Below are 19,537 nucleotides of genomic sequence, written 5' to 3'. Positions count from 1 at the left end.
AAAGTAAAAACCGAATGGACTGGGCCAGTAATAAGAAGTGCTGGGGGCCAGCTACTGGCACCGACAGGGAAGTGCACTGCCCGGATAGGAATAGGAAACGCGGTGTTTGTTGGCAGCTTCGTTATTCTCCCTGACTGTTGCAAAGATCTCATCTTGGGCATGGACTTTCTGCGTCTTCATGGGGCTGTAATCAGCATTCGTGACAGCGTCGTTGCCTTCACCAACAATCATGAAGACCTTGGTTGTGCGGAAGTACCACTGATGCCCTTACGCGTCGCCAATGAGACAGTGACATTACCTCCGCGATCATGCTCTCTTGTTGAAGTGAAGTGCGACATGGCGCATACCGGCGATGGTATCGCCGAAAGGGCAGTCGCCCTGGTACTAAGCCGAGGTGTTTCTATAGCTCTAGGGCTAGTCAACTTGACCAATGGACAGACCGAAGTGCTGCTGACAAACTTCAGCGACGAGCGTCAGCAAATTCCGAAAGGCACAACTGTGGCCTTTTTCGACAGCATCCCAAAGGCGCAGCACTGCTTCTCACTGCAACAGGAAGGATCAATGTGCAAGACGCCCGTAACCATCGTCGATGTGAGTAAAAATTTGTCTTCTTCAGAACGGGACCGTCTTTTGGATCTCATAGATCAATTTCGAGACTGCTTTGCTTCCGAATCGCGGATCGGCCAAACGCCTTTGACAAAACATCGAATCATCACGGATGACTCGATTCGCCCGATTCGACAAAATCCTTACCGTGTAGCTCCGAAAGAACGTGCAGCCATTCAGCGCCAGGTGGCCGAAATGCTTAGAGACGACGTTATCCAGCCGTCACAGAGCCCCTGGGCTTCCCCCGTGGTACTTGTTAAAAAGAAGGACGGCAGCTTACGATTTTGCATAGATTACCGCAAGCTCAACCAAGTAACTAAAAAAGACGTGTACCCTCTTCCTCGCATCAACGATTCCCTTGATCGCCTACGAAATGCACGTTACTTCTCATCAATGGACTTGAAAAGTGGATATTGGCAGATAGAAGTAGACGAGAGAGATCGGGAGAAGACAGCATTCGTCACTCCCGATGGATTGTACGAGTTTAAGGTCCTTCCGTTCGGTTTATGCTCAGCACCAGCAACATTTCAGAGGTTGATGGATACTGTGCTCTCGGGACATAAGTGGCAAACATGCCTGGTGTATCTTGACGACGTGATTGTGTTTCCGGCCACATTTGAAGAGCATCTACGCCGTCTGCTAGCTGTATTTCAGGCCATACGATCTGCGGGCCTCACACTAAAACCCGAGAAGTGCCACTTCGGGTACGAGGAGCTGCAATTCTTAGGTCACGTCGTTAGCCAAGAAGGTGTCCGGCCTGATCCTGAAAAGCTCTCCGCAGTCGCCAAGTTCCCGACACCTACGGACAAAAAGACATTGCGGCGTTTCCTGGGTCTTTGCGCCTATTACCGCCGGTTTATTGCTGGTTTCTCACGAATTGCCTGGCCATTAACTTCGCTGACGCGTGACAATGCTGTCTTTCACTGGGGTGAAGAACAGGAACAAGCGTTTAATGAGCTGCGGAGACGTTTACAGACACCACCTGTCCTGGCGCACTTTGATGACGACGCCCCTACACTGCTTCATACGGATGCCAGCAACGTGGGCTTAGGTGCTGTGCTGGTGCAGCGCCAGGGTGGTGTGGAAAAAGTAATTGCTTACGCCAGCAGGACCCTATCTAAAGCAGAAGCGAACTACTCGGCAACCGAAAAAGAATGCCTTGCAGTGGTATGGGCGGTTATGAAGTTCCGCCCTTATTTGTACGCTCGCCCCTTTCAAGTCGTTAGCGACCATCACTCGCTCTGTTGGCTGACGAATCTAAAGGACCCTTCAGGGAGACTCGCGCGTTGGAGCCTTCGATTACAAGAATTCGACATGGCAGTTATTTACAAATCTGGAAAAAAGCACGCGGATGCTGACTGCCTTTCGCGAGCGCCGGTCGAACCTTTCACTATGACCGATGAAGACACTGCATTTTTAGGTGTCATAGATGACGCAACGCTTTCCCAACAGCAGCGAGAAGACCAGGAATTGCTCCCTCTTATTGATTTCTTGGAAAAACGAACTACCGTTGTGCCTAAGATTTTCACCCGAGTAATCTCTTCATTCTTTATTCGCAACAACGTGCTTTACAAGAAGAACTTCCGCCCTGGGGGAAACAGTCATCTACTCGTCGTCCCATCTGTTCTCCGCAGTGAAGTTCTGCAAGCGTGTCACGACGAGCCAACCGCCGGTCACCTAGGCTACACCCGCACGTTGGCTAGAGTCCAGCACGGATACTACTGGCCAAAACTGCCTGCGACAGTGAAACACTATGTACGTACGTGCATAGACTGCCAGCGCCGTAAGTCACCCCCTGTAAAACCAGCTGGCCTACTCCATCCTCTTCAAGTGCCAACAACAACACCTTTTAAGCAAATCGGCATGGACCTCCTGGGACCATTTCCGACGTCGACAGCCGGAAATAAATGGATAATTGTCGCCACCGATTATCTAACCCGCTACGCGGAGACCAAGGCTCTGCCAAGGGGTACCGCCGCCGAAGCAGCTCGGTTCTTCGTGGAGAACATTGTCCTGAGGCATGGCGCTCCGGCGCTCATTATAACTGACCGAGGAACTGCATTTACGGCCGAACTTTTGGAGACCGTTCTACGCCTCAGTGGTACCAGTCACCGTAAAACTACAGCCTATCACCCCCAAACCAATGGGTTGACGGAACGCCTCAATAAAACCATTGCAGACATGCTTTGCATGTACGTTGACGTGAACCACAAGAATTGGGACGAAATTCTTCCCTACGTCACGTTCGCCTACAATACGGCACGCCAAGACACCACTCGTATGACACCATTCAGCCTCCTTCACGGGCGACCAGTAACAACTATGCTGGATGCAATGTTGCTCCCGAATGCCGACACCGACGATCTCGATCAGGACGCCGAGGAAATCGCTCAGCGTGCAGAGGAAGCCCGCCAACTAGCGCGTGTGCGGATCAAGAATCAGCAAGAGCATGATGCACGACGCTAAAATCATAGACGCCGACATGTCATGTACGAACCTGGCGACAAAGTGTGGGTCTGGACGCCTATTCGCCGCCGTGGACTCTCCGAAAAACTATTGCGGCGATATTTCGGGCCATATGTTGTTCAGCGACGTTTAACCGACGTCACTTATGAGGTGGTGCCAGACGGGGTGTCGACCTCGAAGCGACGCCAGCACCAAGCTGACGTCGTCCACGTCGTACGTATGAAGCCGTATCACTCGGGCTGACCTTAACCTCCTACTTCCTTTTGTTCTCATCGGGACGATGCTTCCTAAGGAAAGGGGCAAATGCCGCGTAGAAGACGACGCTAAAGATGATGACTGGGCCCCACAAGCGCGAGCCTGGAAGAGAAGGAAGTTGGAGCGCAAGACTCGTCCAGGTTGATTTATTAAACCCGTCCTATCTTTGGGTCCTCCTTGGCGTTCAATCGAGACGTGACAATATATATATATAATATAAGGTTTATTTAAACAGTGGTTCTGCACCTTAGCCTGATGTTGTTGTTCTCCTCTAATGTGATGGCACATACCCACACAGGGGGATCGGCCAAGAATTGGGGTGCAGAGATATTAGATTTTGAGATGTATAACTACATCGAAAAAAAAAATAAATGCTAGGGAATAGAGAAGGAAATGTAAATATGATAAACCAAAATATATAAGAGTAAATACTAACGCACGCAGTAGGAGAATAGTAAGATTTATATGTACAGATTAAAACTTCAAAGCATATTAGCCAGATAGACGTTTTGTTTCTATTAAGAAGTTTTGAATGGCGTTGAAAACATACCTGTGCTAACCTGATGTGCTAACCAACATATAGTGAGCTTCCTCTTCTTCCACTTCTATTCCGGAGAGCCTCTTTTTGCACTTCCTTGTTCTCTTCTGTTCGCATGCCTGACATTTCCCGCTTCGCAGACGGAGCCCCTGGGCTGTCAGTCAGAGTCCCGAGCGAGAGTGGCAGCGCTGCATTCTTGCGACATGAACTATACCTGTGTTTTCCGAGAGGGGCGACTTTGGGAACATTGGCGAGACACGACGTAGTTCAACTCATTAATGCGTTTGAGCACAATAAATGGGCCTGTGTAGTGCGACAACAGCTTCTGGGACAAACCACGCTTACGGATAGATGTCCAGAGCCACACTAAGTCGCCGGGAAAGTAGGAGACATCCTGATGCCGACGATCGTAGCGCTGCTTAGAGCGGTCCTGTGAGGCCAGAGTGCGTAATCGGGCGACCCGATGAGCCTCTTCAGCGCGGCAGAGGGTGCTCGAAACGGACGGCTCGGTGTCGAGAGAGAACAGCAAAATGGTGTCAAGAGAACGTCGAGGCGGACGGGCGTAGAGGAGGAAAAATGGACTATAAGAAGTTGTCTCATGCTTCGAGGTGTTATACGCGTAAGTAATGAAAGGAAGCACGTCATCCCAGTTCTTGTGCCGCGAGTCAACATAGATCGCAAGCATGTTCGTCAGTGTCCGGTTTGTACGTTCGACGAGGCCATTTGTCTGGGGATGGTACGGCGTAGAGTGACACAACTGGCAAGTACAATAGCGCAGAAGCTGTTCCACAACATCTGCCGTAAACTGGCGGCCTCGGTCACTGATAATTACACGAGGAAGCCCATGACGGAGGACGACAGCGTGAAGAAGAAAGAACAAGACGTCAGCGGCGGTGGCGGAAGGGATGGCGGCAGTTTCACAGTAGCGCGTGAGATGATCAACGCACACGATGACCCAGCGATTGCCTTTGGACGAGCGGGGAAACGGGCCTATGAGGTCAACACCCACTTGCTCATATGGTGTGGTCGGTGGTGTCACCGGATGTAAGTGGCCCGGCGGAGAAGTCGTGGGGAGCTTGAACCGCTGGCACTGCACGCAGGATTTCACGTAACGCTGAGTCGTTCGACGCATATTTGGCCAGTAGAAACGTTCCTTAATGCGCGTAAGAGTCCTGGCAAACCCCAAGTGCCCAGCTGTAACGTCATCGTGCATAGAGTGTAGAACAGAGGAGTAGAGGCTAGCCGGAACGACTAGCAGAAAGCGTGCACCGCCAGACGAGTATTTTTTTCGGTACAGCAAACCATCGCGAATGCAGAAAGGGTTCGCAGATGCCGGATCACGAGCTTTTTCAAAACGTGATACCAAGTCTAGATCTTTTCGCTGTTCTCGCTGGAAAGTGGCAAGATCCGGAAATTGTACGGAAACGGCGGCAAGATAGTCGTCAAAGTTGTCATCGCAGAGGGTAGTTGCGAGAGGCAGCCACGAGAGGCAGTCAGCGTCAGCGTGTTGGCGGCCACTTTTGTACGACACTGTAAAGTTGAACTCCTGAAGGCGTAATGCCCAGCGGGCCAGCCGACCGCAGGGGTCGCGTAGATTCACCAGCCAGCAAAGCGAATGATGATTGGTGATGACCGCAAAGGAACGTCCATAAAGGTACGAGCGAAACCGCTGTACGCCAAAAACGACGGCAAGGCACTCTTGCTCCGTCACGGTATAGTTGCGTTCAGACCTGCAGGGTGAGACTTGCTTAAGCGACAACGTGTTGGTTTCCGTCATGCCGTTGTATGAGCACAGCATCCACGCCGATGCGACTTGCGTCAGTGTGGAGTTCAGTGGGAGCTGTCGGGCTGAAATGACGCAGTATGGGCCGCGAGGTAAGAAGAAACTTGAGCTGGCGAAACGCAGAATCGCATTCAGGAATCCATTTGAAAGGAATATCTGCAAGAGGCATGTGAGGGGGTAGGCTACGTCAGCAAACTTAGGGATGAAGCGTCGAAAGTAGCAAAGTCCCAGGAAGCTCCTGAGTTCTTTCACAGACTTGGGCTCTTTGACGCAGCTGACAGCTTCAATCTTCTGTGGGTCAGGCCTAACACCGTCTTTGTCAACCAAATGCCCAAGCACAACGATCTGGCGTTCACCGAAGCGGCACTTCTTAGAGTTCAGCACGACACCCGCTTTCTGCCACAGCTAAACGGCTGTTATGCTCGGCGAAGGACCTCCCGAAAATCCTTACGTCATCTAGGTAACACATGCAAATTTGCCACTTCAGTCCACGCAAAAGATGTGTCCATAAATCTTTCAAAGGTAGCCGGAGCGTTGCATAGGCCGAAAGGCATCACGTTAAATTCATATAACCCATCGGGAGTCACGAATGCCGTCTTCTCCTTGTCTTTCGGATGCATCGGTATCTGCCAGTATCCGGACCGTAAATCAACAGATGAAAAGTAGGAAGCTGAATGGAGGCAGTCAATGGCATCATCAACGCGCGGGAGCGGGTAAACATCCTTCTTGGTGACAGTATTGAGGCGGCGATAGTTGACACAAAATCGCCAGGTGCCATCTTTCTTTTTCACGAGAATCACAGGGGCGGCCCATGGGCTAGATGATTCCTGAATGATTCCTCTTTGAATCATATCACGGACCTGTTCGTCAATTATCTTACGTTCTGAAAGTGAAACACGGTATGGTGTCTGTCTAATCGGGTGTGCAGATCCAGTGTCGATCATGTGATGGGTGCGGGAAGGTGGAATCGGTGGTGGCTGATCTCGAGCAAAGTCAAACACGTTCGCATGTTTCAAAGAACCTCTGTCGTGACGGACTAAGTCGACCCGGCCTTCACTTGGTAGCGTGCAGAGACTCCGGGTTGATGAAGGATTGAATCTTTGAAGTTGGTAAAATATATACAAGCAGGTTTCAATGGCACTTTGAGAAAACTTATTTACATGATTATTTACATGAAAAAAAGGGTATATCAGAAAAATGGCAAGAGTTAAGAGTTCATAGCGAGAAGCGTCTGGATGAGCCGTTTACCCAGGGCTCAGAGCCTCATTTCGTGCTCTGCAACGTCCTTAAATCCCCCCTATGTCCAGCCCCTCTCTGAAGATGCTGACCAATCAGTTCCAGGGCACACCCCTCAGATATCGGCAACCAATCGATCACACCACTGCACTGATGGTCTGATGCACTGACTGGTCCAGTATTGTTTCGTCGGGCGTGGTCACTTGTTGGCGGGTAGAGCTTGGGAACGGCGAGGAGGTAAATTTCGATCCTTCTGCAAAGATTCGCTATGTTGGTTCCGGCAAGTGGATTTCCTTCTCAGAAACCCAAGTGTACGTGCGCGCCACGAATACTACTCCCAGCATTGTCCCTTTCCGGCAACTGCATTCGCATTCGCGGGAAATCCTCTAATGGCCGTAATTCTCATGCTCCTTTCTTCTCCTGTAAGTCAGCGGACGTGTCACACCGATCGTCTCCTTTGGACAATAGGCATTCCTCACTTGACAATAGCGCCTCTCGACGGGAAGGGTGAACAGTTGAACAAAAGCACTTCTGGCTATTTCTCACAGGGCGACATTTCTTTGTATTTTTTTTTTTGACTTTCCCTTGAGAGGGCCAACTTGGCAGTTGCAGGGTCACGACAAAGCAAAGCATTCTCACACAAAAGGATTCATGGGAACAGGCTCACTTAGAGCCCTTGCACCAACAGCACATATTAATACCATGCCCACAGGCGCACAATAGTGCGCGCAAGCGCGGACCATGCACGGTCACACCTCCATCAATATTCGGCGGTCGTTGGTGTGTAGCGATTCATTTATCATAGACTGAAACTGGGAATCAGCATGATCGGGACGTCTAGTTGAACGAGCAACGCCGTCACTGAACGCGGCGATGTGCATAGAAAGGCGTTCTTCAAAGTCGGCGAGTTTCAAACCACGCGGCGATACGGCAGGTTCATTGGTATGGTTGACAGTCCAAAGCGTGGCACGGCCCTCGTTCACTCGAACAACGCTGCGGGGCACCAACACACTTTTTTTGACACCGGAAAGGGAAGCGGGTTCCACCAGAGTGTCGAAGGCATTGGGAACCGCACCCGAAGACACAAGACATCACCGGAACGACGGTATCCTCGAAGACAGAAAACACTTGGACCGCCCGCGGCAATTCTTCTATGAGGGCCGATCGAAGGCTGGGGCTTATTGATATCTCGCCACTGTTGAAGTCGAGAGTTGCGCCACACTGCTGTAAAAAGTCAACTCCTAGAATAACGTCGTGCGTAGAGCGAGGGAGCACCGTAAATTCAGTTCTAAACTCGTGTCCAGTCATCGCTACATTTACATAACAAATACCAAGCGGAACCAACGATTCTCCCCCTACACCTCGAAATATGACAGTTCTATCCCAGCCAAACATAATTTTGCGGCCGAGACTGTTCTTAAAATCTAAGCTCATCACGGAAACTGTAGCACCCGTATCCACTAAGGCCATAACACAAACACCATCCACTAACACTTCCAAGCGGTTCTTCAGCATAACGACCGGTAGAGGAATTGGCAATATCGATGACCTGGCGACCGCACCTCCATCGGCCGCACACGCTTGTTTCCCGGTGGCGGAGAAGAACGGCGGGGAGAAGGCGATTGTCGGGAGCGGCGGGCAGGAGGAGTCAGGCTGCGATCAGAAACAGGTGAGTCGTTGCGTGGTGGTACGTAGCGGTAGGAGCCCGAAGGAGGGGGATAGGTCGGGTCACGGACTTCTGGACTCGCGGTAGAACGGCGATTTGACCATTGGCGCTGGTAGCGTGGTGCCGGGTTCCGGCGGCGGCAGAATCTGGATATGTGGCCAAGCATACCACAGCGGTAACAGACGGGTGGTTCACGAGCACGGTCCAAATAATAGACCTCGGTAACAGGCTCGAAGCGATCAGCAAAGTCCAGCCGCTGGGGTTGTTGCGGAGGAGGTGGCGCCCTGTAGTAGGTACGAGCTAGGGGAGCAGGGTCATATGAGTCGTTTCGGTGGTCACGGACGGGAGGAGGAGCGGTAGAACCCCCAAGAAGAGCGCTGGATGGGAGCTGCCTGCAGGGAGCAGCTATCACAGGGGATTGCACTGCGGTTCACATCTTGATGGCGGGAGAGCTCATCACGGACAATTTGGCGAATCATGTCGGCCAGATGCGGAGGCTCATGTGAATGCTCTTGAGAATCCACGCTTGCAACAGTGGTAACGTTAGGTAGACGGCCGAATTTCGGGGTTATGCGACGGAGCTTTAAAGTTTCGAACGTACGACAGTGCTTGATCACGGCCGTGGGAGAATCTAAGTTTTCTTTTGTAATTAAAAAGTTATATACGTCCAGAGGTGGTCAACTCTGTCTTCATCAGACATGCTCGGATTCACCGCTTTGCAGAGTTTTAGGACCTCTTCTATGTACATTGTGCATGTTTCACCAGGCCCTTGGGCTCGCTGGAATAAAGTCTGCTCAGCGCATTTCCGTTTTGCCGTGGTATCCCCGAAACAATTTCGAATCTCCTCTTCAAAACGATCCCAGCTCGTTAGGGACGCTTCATGGTGGAGTCCAAGAAAAAAACATTTGCCAGCATTACAGTGGCATCCCAGCGATTGTACTTGCTCACCCGCTGGTAATTGGTGAGCCAGTCGTCCACGTCTTCGCCAGCCTTGCCAGAAAAGGTCCACGGCTCACGGTAATGCTGCCGTGCATCGCCGTCTTGGATCATTGTGGGTGTCAAAGGGGGGAGCCCAGCGAGTCGTCGGCTCGAGCGAGGTAGAGAGGAATCCTTGGTGTTCGTTGCAGCACCTTCCACCACGCTGTTAAAGTTTATTTACACAGTGGTTCTGCACCTTAGCCTGATGTGCTAACCAACATATAGTGAGCTTCCTCTTCTTCCACTTCTATTCCGGAGAGCCTCTTTTTGCATTTCCTTGTTCTCTTCTGTTCGCATGCCTGACAATATATATATATATATATATATATGGTTGAGGGTGGCGCTGGTGAACACTCTCAAGGTTCGTATACAGACAAGTTAAATACCCAAGCAAGTAGCAGGGGTGACAGCGGCCGATGTAGCTCAGTTGGAAGCGCACCGGACGCGATATTCGGAGGTCGTGGGTTCGGTTCCCACCATCAGCACGTTATTTTTTCTTCTACTTGCTGTTTAAGTGTCTTTCCCATAAACAGATTACATTACTAATTTCTGTGATTATCCAAGTAAACATTAAAAAAAAAAAAGACAAAGTACCATCCCCAACGCTTTCCTTGGCTTCGCCGACTGTTGGCTTCTTTCCTTCACACACACACACACACACACACACACACACACACACACACACACACACACACACACACACACACACACACACACACACACACACACACACACACACACACACACACACACACACACACACACACACACACACACACACACACACACACACACACACACACACACACACACACACACACACACACACACACACACACACACACACACACACACACACACACACACACACACGCGCGCGCGCACGCACGCGCGCACGCACACACACACACACACACACACACACACATATATATATATTCGACTTAAACGTTTTTGCATAAAGTTGAATTTTTAATTGCAGTTAACTAATTAGCGTGTCTGAATTATCTATTAGTCTAGTGAAATCATTACTGACTTGATGCTAGCTTAATGTTGAATGTTTATTCACAATTAACAAATTAGCAAATATCAGTCCCGCGACATGCGCAAAAAATGTGTTGAACAACATTTGTTCAAAGACACTCGTCTAGAATTTCTGTGTATCGCTGTTGCCGCGATTGAGTGCTACGAGATTTCTCATGCGCTTTACATACCGGCAACATCTAAGCTGCAGGTGAGCAATCATATATCTCTATATATTCTAGGCTGAGGCAGCACGCGTAAAACGTGTCCCATGTGGACGCATCCGTCCTGATTCAAAGTGCCTTCAGTTCCCGATTGCGGCTCGAGATCTTGCGCATGCTTTTCCGAGCCCCCTCCGTCTTCCAAGCTCCGCCACTCCTGCGTTGCGTATATATACTGACAGATGATCTCTAAAAGACGTCTCCCGATATATGAATGCATTGCACACGTAGGGAGACTGGCTGGATGTCGGGGCATCACGATGTAGTCGTGACACTCGGCAAAATCGCTTTCCAATTTTCGATCGAGTGTCGGTAACCTTTCGAGCTTATCAAAATCCGGCGGGCGCACTTTTGTGAGCGACGCGTGCCTGACATTCGCGGAGTCAGCACGTGGGTAGAACAGACCGGTCGCGTCGTCTTGTACCAACGCTTGTTTTTACATGCTTTCCATAAAAATGAAATCAGACCCGCGTTCACGAGGGCTTGTTTTTCCGCTTAGTCGTTGTACTGCTGGCATGTAGAGGGGTTTTTGCCCTTAAAGTGAGAGGGAATGAGAAAGGGGAAAAGAAGGTAAAATGAAAAGATTGAGGGTCAGAAGAAAGAGAGAGGGAGAGGGGTACGTGCATTTAGTTTCATGGTGTGGAACCTGCGCACTTGCAGGCGTTTATGTAAAGAGGAGGTAGCCGTAACGTGTTAGCGTTGCCCGATATATGGTGGTGGTGGTGGTGAAAAAGGCGAAGCCGGCCTTAAAGTACACAATTTCAGTGGTAGGCTGGCTCGTGATCGTGGGTGGTGACCGGCAGTCCGCGCCTGACGACGACCTTCTCCGCTCATGGCACCGTGCAACCTCAAATGCGAGGCCGCGGGTCGCAGCTTATAGAGACCACGACCTCACACCCCTGTTGGTCGGGCCAGTTTTTGCAGTTCTCAGCTGGCGAACGTAATACATAGAATCCCTTTAAAGTCACTGGGACAAGCAAACATCTTTACTATATCACGGTCCTTACTATATTTGTTGGTGATGACATGATCCTGAAGATGCTGTCTGGTAGTTAAAAATGTTCACTTACTGAACACGTCTTGCTGCTTAATGAAAAAAAAAAAAAACACTCTGAAATAGCTTTTATCTCTCTCTTATCTCTTCATGCAATTTTTTTCCTTTACAAAATTTTTTTACATCTAGTGGAAGTATCTCTTAAGCATGATATGACACTGGCTACGAATACAAACAAGTTTGATTTCATGTGAAAATCAAAGCCTTGCATGAACATTGTGTCACTTTTTGCTGTTTCTGTCTTTTAAAAGGCAATAAATGATAAGTGCGCGTGGCAGTCAAGTGCTGCAAGAGCGCACACACTGCACTTCTACTTCTTGCCTCCGCTGCCTCATGCTTTGTGCTGCACAGTGCTGGGAATGTTCGCCCGTTTCTTCCACTTCCCTATTTCTTGGTGCACTTTTACTCTCCCTTATTTTCTGAACGGACCGCGCCGCCTCCTTTCCATGTATGTATACAGCTTTACTTTTTCTTTTTTCCTATGCGCTGCGTGCTTTCCCTCACGGCTCCAAGTCCTTCATAAAGTAGGCTTCGCCTGAACACTGCTAAGCCTGGTGGTAAAGCCACTTAAAAGGACACTCGGTGTTATTTTTGTTTTGAAATACAAAACATTCTCTTCCTCGCGATTCTAGGTAGTGCGCGGGCGGCGATGTCAAATCGTGGGAGTCGTCGCCGCCGCTAGGCGCACTTTACAATAACCGATGTTTACCAAAAATACCTTTACTATAAAGGGGGCAAAATGTACAGTTGTCGATGGAAGATGAACTGGGAGTTCAGTTTCAATTTACTATATCCGAGTTTACTATAGTGGGGTTCTACTGTACACTCGAATGTGGCTCTCGAAGCCTCACTGAGGAACATTCGGGGTGTGAGGGAAGAAAAGCGCAACTAGTCGTGTAGGGAAGGGAAAGGCGCGAGCCTGCAGAATTGTCGCCTTTTGTTTTGTCAGGGATGTGTGCTTGTGGCGAAGGTACTGTAGATGTTTTTCGCGGCAGTGTGCAGAGTGTTATCGTTATATGTGATAAGCCGCTCTATCACGCTGCCCGTCGCCTGGGTCTTCGGTACGCGCCGCTTGGTTGACGTACGCTCGAGCAGCGAGCGAATGGGCCGCTTCGTTTTAGAGTAAATCGATCCTGGTAGATTGCCTGTGTGATATTTTCCTTATCTTACGTTGCATGTTCCAGGACAGTGATTAGTCCCCTGCTAATTGGCCGCAGCACGATGGCTAACCGGTGGTACATTTTTTTTTTATAAATTGCTGATAGTTATGGGTAGATATGTCTTCTTAGGAGTGCTTTCAACTGCTCCAAAACTCATTTCATTGCTCCAAAGCAGCTCCAAAATGGCTTTATTACTGCTCCCAAAGCTGCTCCAAAATGCTCCAGCCTGCTTCCACCCCTGGTTCATAGTCGGCACGAGTATTACGAAGCTTCTCCAGCTTGGTGCTGTGTCTCCCGCGGAAATTCTTGCGTGGAGCTCGGTCGAGCAGCGTTTGTAGTGCGTAACTGCTTTTTGAGTTTGCTTTGGCTAGCAGCCATAACAGATTAATAATATAACTTCTACTTTGGTGTGTGGGGCACGCAGTACGATGGGAAAGCATAAAAGCAGTCGACTCTGCTATACACCGATGTGTTCTGACTGTGCGGTCAAAGGCAGGATAAACTTGCACATGTTACCGCCAGATTATATGCCCAAGAAGGAGAGGATAATTAAGGTAATTAATATCTCCGTAAAATCAAGACGGTTACTTTACCGTGAAAAGCATCGTGCTAATCCTGCTCGACGAAGAAACACCCCCTTAGTGAGAGTACGAGTGGTGTAACTGTCTTATTTCTGATGCTATGCATGGGTCTCGTTTTTCCTTGCCGCTCTATACTGAGCAAAACCAAATTTCGAAAAAAAAAAAAAAAGACTGCGACTAAAGCTATGACGGTTTTCAGTGCTCATTTCTAATAGATGTTTCACAGACGTAAGTTGCGAGCCATACGTGATGGTAACATTTTTTATTGCCGACCAATTCATGGCCAGCACATGTTTCAGAAATTAAAAACGCTTGTTTCCTACCCGGTTGAGTGAATGCAGTGTTTTCAATCAGCAACTGTCAGATGAACGTTAGACTAGGAGCTTGTATTTAACGTTACGCCGCATACACTCGCAGTCCATATGCGGCTTGTTCTCGAAGCCGGAACTCTAGCTGTCTTGCTTGCCAAGTAACTGTTCTCGAAAAAATGTGTGTCAGCACTGGTCATCACTTGCGAAAGTCAATCCCTATCAGATGTACTGCAAAAAAATAAAAGCAGGTTGAAATTCAACAACGTTGACGACTGGGCAAGTTGGTAATGGTTCATACTTAACCAGCCAAAGGACGAGCCTCGTCCTCTCCTCTTTTCTCCTGTGTCTCGTCCTTTGGCTGGTTAAGTATAAAGCAGGTTGGTTAAAGTGATCACAGTAGACCATCATTATTACTTTGTAGTGATGTTCTCTTGTGCCGAAACTAGGTATAGTAGGTACTTCGATGCGATGGCACATATTTTGAAGCGAAGAAAAAAATTAGGCCACGTACAATGCGGGGTTGGCCGCTCGGCTAGCCTGTGCTATGCGCGTGAATGCACAGCCCGACATCTTGAAATGCTGCAGTTCGCGAGTGCCCGTGATCCCTGGATAAAAGTTGTAACTTTTATCTATATTCATGTTTATTCTGACTGCGTCGAACATTTCTCCGTAGCATTAGTTTCCTGGGAACCTGCCGTGCTTACCGCACAACACAGTCCGCAGGATGTTTCACATACCTGAACAGCCACATTCGAGGGATCTTTTGCACCGCACCCCTGCAACGCATGCTCACAAAGGGCTTGTACGCTGACTGACAATACCGTGCATATCTTCGCACCACAGAAATCTCGCGCGAGTATTTTCATAGAGCTTCAGAAAACGCAGTCCAGCACAACGCACATGAAGAATGACAGCCGGATCCCCTTAAGGGCAGCCATATTGAATTTCCAGTGGCGCCGCCTATAGCCCGTGAAAGTTGCGAATAGTCGCCGCGCATCACTGGTCGGGGCAAGCGGTATAGGAGCCGAGACTAAAATATCGCGGCAAGCACCAACCACGATGGCTGCTCTGCAGAGTTGCAAATGGCGGGCAAAGTGTAAAAAAATAAAAAAGGTGGCTTAGCCATTCTAAGCGAAAGTTTTACGTGCGAAAGCTAGAAGGGCTTTCGCACTAAATATGCTCAGTCTAGCCTTAGCTAAGCCTAACACGTTCAGTTGGGCCTAGGAAGGTGTAATAGCGCCAGTGTGTGCTGAGACACGTTCAGACTTCATTTTCTAGCCTGTGTTCACACAGGCTTGTGTTAATCAGACCTAATGAGCTTTGAGGTTGGTCATGGTGAGTTAGCAAGTTATAGCCTGCCTCTCAGCGGCAAGTCTAGTCGGCAAGACTATAGTTGCTGCCTCAGGAACACTGTTAGGCGGACGGAATCCGTAAATCGGCGAAATCCTTCGTGCTAGGTTAAGTACAAGTGATCGAACTTAAGATTGGGCAGTTCTACGGTGATGCGGCATAACGTGGCGACTTGCTAACTGCAACGTGCACTTCCGTACTAACGGGTCGGTTCTGCGAGCGTAGATTGGAAAGCAAGAGCGTTGCAACATACAGCCACTGCGGCGACCTTCCCGCAGTGCATTGTTGCAAAGAGGCGAATCATCCGAAAACTGCGAGGAAGCTATCTCGGCTATTTTCGCCATTGCTGTCGACAGATTTTGTGATGTTTTTCCCGCGCTAAAGACGACGAAAATGTGGAACAAATCCTGCGAGCACTAGAAAAGCTGTTTGTAAGTTGCGGCAGAGAGTGCTAACCCTCGTATTTATGAAATAAAATTATTCATAAATTTTTTTGTATGCCTTATGCACAGGCAGTTTGGTTCATGCGTTTTTTTTTTCTGGATAATACGTCCCCCCCCCCCCCCCCCCTCCCCGTTATTACTTTTTTTTTTTTAGCGTATCAACAAAATGTTACTGTACCAAGTTTGAATGTGAAGCATTGATTTACTGTGCCTTTACATCGTCACAACTTTTATTTGATAGCTCTGCCATAATGACAACTGTGGCTCCGTTTTGGTTTGTTCTCTGCAGTACCTGCTGCTGGCGATTCTGTCTGTGACCGTGGTGATCAATGTCATGTTCATCATGGACACCAGCCGCAAACTTCAGGAGGACTCGCCTTCCCAGGAAGGCCGGCACAATGCCCTGCGTCTGCAAGACGGCCTACCCAAGACACTCACCATTGAAGTTGTCTCAAGTCAGTCCAAGGTGTCCGTTACTGTGGATGGAACGACAGTAAGTAGTTCGGCCACATCTGGTATGGTATGTGGGGTCTTAAGTGTGGTCTTTGAGGGATGCCAGAGTGGAGGGCTCCGGATAGTTTCGACCAAATAAACTAAAATCTAATGCTAATTTATTGTTGTTACATAGTTATAATTAAGTGCACCTATCATTTTTACATTGATGATTTGCAAAGAAAGAGTACTGCTTCTCCTCTGTCCCGGCACCTACCTAACAATTTAGACACCCCTCCTAATTTCAATTCCCTATGAAAACCCCTGCACAGCAGAACATACTTTTTTCCCTCAATCGAATCTCGGCTGCTACAGGTGTGGTTTGATCCTGCGGCCCTGGTGTCAACAGTAAAATGCTAAACGCAGTGAGCTGCCATATGATTGGTCAACCACATTTCATTTAGAGAATATGGGGTTACATATAGTACTTTGAATGCAAATGAGCTGCCTTTGTTGTTTACTTGTTAAAGGGGCACGAAAGATAACTTCATTCAAGCATTACTCTGAAGTTTTGTGAACCATTATATTGCAAGTGCACTTGGTAATGGTATAGTTGTAGAAGATTGTCTAGTAATGCGGTATTGACCGCCGGTATCACATGCTTGATCACACAATATGTTCCCCTTGAACTCTTATGTGATGATGAAATTTCACCCTATGACAGCACGAATAGTAGGAATTAAATAAAACCTCACTGTGCCTTTATGATAAGCTTACCGTGACTAGTGCACTGGGAATATGCAGTAAAAATGTGTGCACCACAAAAATTTTTAATGTTTTTCCTGAGCTAAGTGGTGCAGTTGCACTTCCTTATGAGGGCTAATTACTCTGTATATTAATTCTGCTACACCAGTCCACCCACAATGTGTTTCATACAAACTAGAGAAACAAGCGAATGGAAAAAAATTACAAGGGTGCACTAAAGTCTGCTTACGAGTCTGCTTACGTGCGGAAATGCAAAAGCATTATGAGTTCTGTGCCTAGTTCCATTATGAGCTCTGTGCTTTGTTGCTCAGTGCCATTACTTATTTGCCATTTCTAATGGTCAAATTTTGAAGGTCAAGGGAATTTTGGGGGCGGTCCACCCATATTTGTGGACCGTCGCCATATTGAGTTGGCAGTGCTGAAATTAGGTTAGACATTAATTTTTTGGTCAAATGCGGTTGAAGACAAACTTCGGGTGATCAGGGGTGCCATATTTTCGGTGTGGCCAGCCTATGTTTGCAGGTCCCCAATGAATTGGCCATACTCTAATTAGGTTAGAGTCAGCTTTGGCAAAATTCTGACAAGGTTGAATTTTTGAGAATTCAGGGGACCAAATTTTGGGTTGGCCATATCAGTTTGGAGGTCACTGCTGAATTCGTCATACTCTAATTAGGCTAGACATAAATTTTGGTCTAATTCTGACAAGGTTAAATTATGGGGGTGCAGCAGCTGCCTAATTTTAGGGGCGGCCCATCCAAATTTGGAGGTACTACCGAGTTGGCCATACTCTAACTAGATTGGGTACCAAATTTGGTGCTATTACATGCAACAGATGATTGACTGTTCATGCAGACACTATTGCCGACATGGCCTGTCTACGCCACCTTTGAGTCAAGAAAGGCTTTCGCCTTAAGATCTGATTGGGATCAACTGGCAACTTCAGGCTGTTGCCCATTTTAGCCTTAATTAACGTTTCATCTGTTTGCCATCCTCTTCAGATCCTGGACGATTCGGAAGACAACAAAGGTCGTGGCATCCATGTTCTTGTTCTGAATCAAGCTACGGTAAGTACAGCTTGACACAGGAATCAAACCTACGTCGAACAATAAAAGTCCTATGAGAATGCCGTCACAAAAGCTCTACAACAGCACTCATCTCCTCAACAATAAAATCTCGTTAATTCAACACCCCAGTAATTCAACTTATTCGAAGTAGGAGACGGTTCCACTCAGCACCCATGTAAGTCTATGTTGTAGAACTTAATTTGAACATAGGCGGGCTTGCACTGGTTAATTCGGATGCACACTTCTTGTGCACTTGGGCGGGCATGACAATGATCGGAAATATCCCATTTCCAAATTACATTTTCTCCGTCGCATAGTTTCGGTCTCACTTTTATTAACTTCATGCCATCCCGTGGCTGCGATTGAGCGCACATATTGTCCAATTACACCGTTTTGGACGTTGCTTTACTTAACACTGCTCATTTATTTTAATTTTTTGATGTCATTACGCTAGTCTATGCTTACACATATATCTTAGCCGTGTATCCATAAGTTCTTTCAGCACGTTGAAACTGCATGCAGTAAATGTAAACCGGTTTATAGGAAAGGCACTGTGATTGTCACCTTTCACGATGGGCACCAGAACTGTGCTCTAAGGGAACGGAGGAAGGTGGTGCTGGTGACACTCAGTTTCACCTCATTTGCGCTTCTCGGCGATGCTTCACCGCTGAGTCAGTGCAGTGAAGCATCCTCAACACACTCTGAGGCCATTTAGGCAGGGCTGATACTATGTCACACTGCGAAAAGGGTAGCAGACGTCTTTACAATATTTGAGCAACTCGGTGGTATATGGGACAGTGTTTGCAAAGCAAAAGCACTAGAGGAAACAGGGAAAAACCTTCGTTCTCACTTTGGTTTCATCTAAAATGAAGATGGCCATTACAGAGGCGTTCGTTTACCAACATTACTGTACTGGAAACAGTTTTCAGCAGTTTTTTCAGGGCTACTCGATAATTCAAAGTTTCGGTTAATTCGAGCACTTTCTTTGATCTCTTTCATGCCTAATTAACGAGATTTTCCTGCATATTGAAATATTTGCTTCATATAATGCTTACAGGTTCTCTTGGAGGACTTTCAATGCTCAGTTTCATTGTGCAAAGATCTGATTAGATGATGGGGATTGCTGCACTTTATTCTTGCAACTTTGCTGCTAGTTGGAATACTTAAGCTGAGGTGTTGATAACTGAGCCCATGCATTTCATGCAAGTAGTGTAAAATGAAAAACTGACTGCAGTGTGCAGTGAATTTCAGAGCGGTCAGTAATTACTAGCAACGCATCGGGAGCATTATGTAATGCAGGCAAGCTACCAGCACAGATCCTCAGTTGTATGATTTTTTATATTTCTAGATAAACTTGGAAATAAACACCTACACAAAGAAACTATAATCTAGTATTTCCTTTGTGTCCTGGGTTTTGCATTCCCGATTCTGCCTTCTGTATACTGGGCCAGTTGTAAAGGAGAGTGTACAGTAAGTGCCTGAGGTCCAAAACGACCCTCAGTATGGTTAAAGGAGTATAGACACATACATTTTCTGTTTCGGGATTTTTGCTTTAAACGATCCACGATGGTCCAAAAGAGAGGGCCTGCGACCCAAAGAGCCCCA

At 48.0% G+C, this 19,537-nt stretch overlaps 1 protein-coding gene across 1 annotated transcript in view; it reads left to right on the top strand.

The window, feature by feature from the left end:
- The window catches only part of LOC146180565 (protein O-linked-mannose beta-1,2-N-acetylglucosaminyltransferase 1-like), a 255,118-nt gene that overhangs the window by 216,963 nt on the left and 18,618 nt on the right, over positions 1 to 19,537 (top strand). Inside the window, exons 5-6 of the mRNA XM_084576075.1 lie at positions 15,961 to 16,164; positions 17,867 to 17,932. Of these exons, the coding sequence (XP_084432201.1) occupies positions 15,961 to 16,164; positions 17,867 to 17,932 (270 nt within the window). The remainder of the gene's footprint in view (positions 1 to 15,960; positions 16,165 to 17,866; positions 17,933 to 19,537) is intronic.

The sequence above is a fragment of the Amblyomma maculatum genome, chromosome 8, assembly GCF_055883805.1.
Source record: "Amblyomma maculatum isolate TAMU_Amacu chromosome 8, ASM5588380v1, whole genome shotgun sequence".
Lineage (NCBI taxonomy): Eukaryota > Metazoa > Arthropoda > Arachnida > Ixodida > Ixodidae > Amblyomma > Amblyomma maculatum.
The sequence above is the reverse complement of the archived record's forward strand: the minus strand, read 5'-3'. Positions and strand labels throughout refer to the sequence as shown.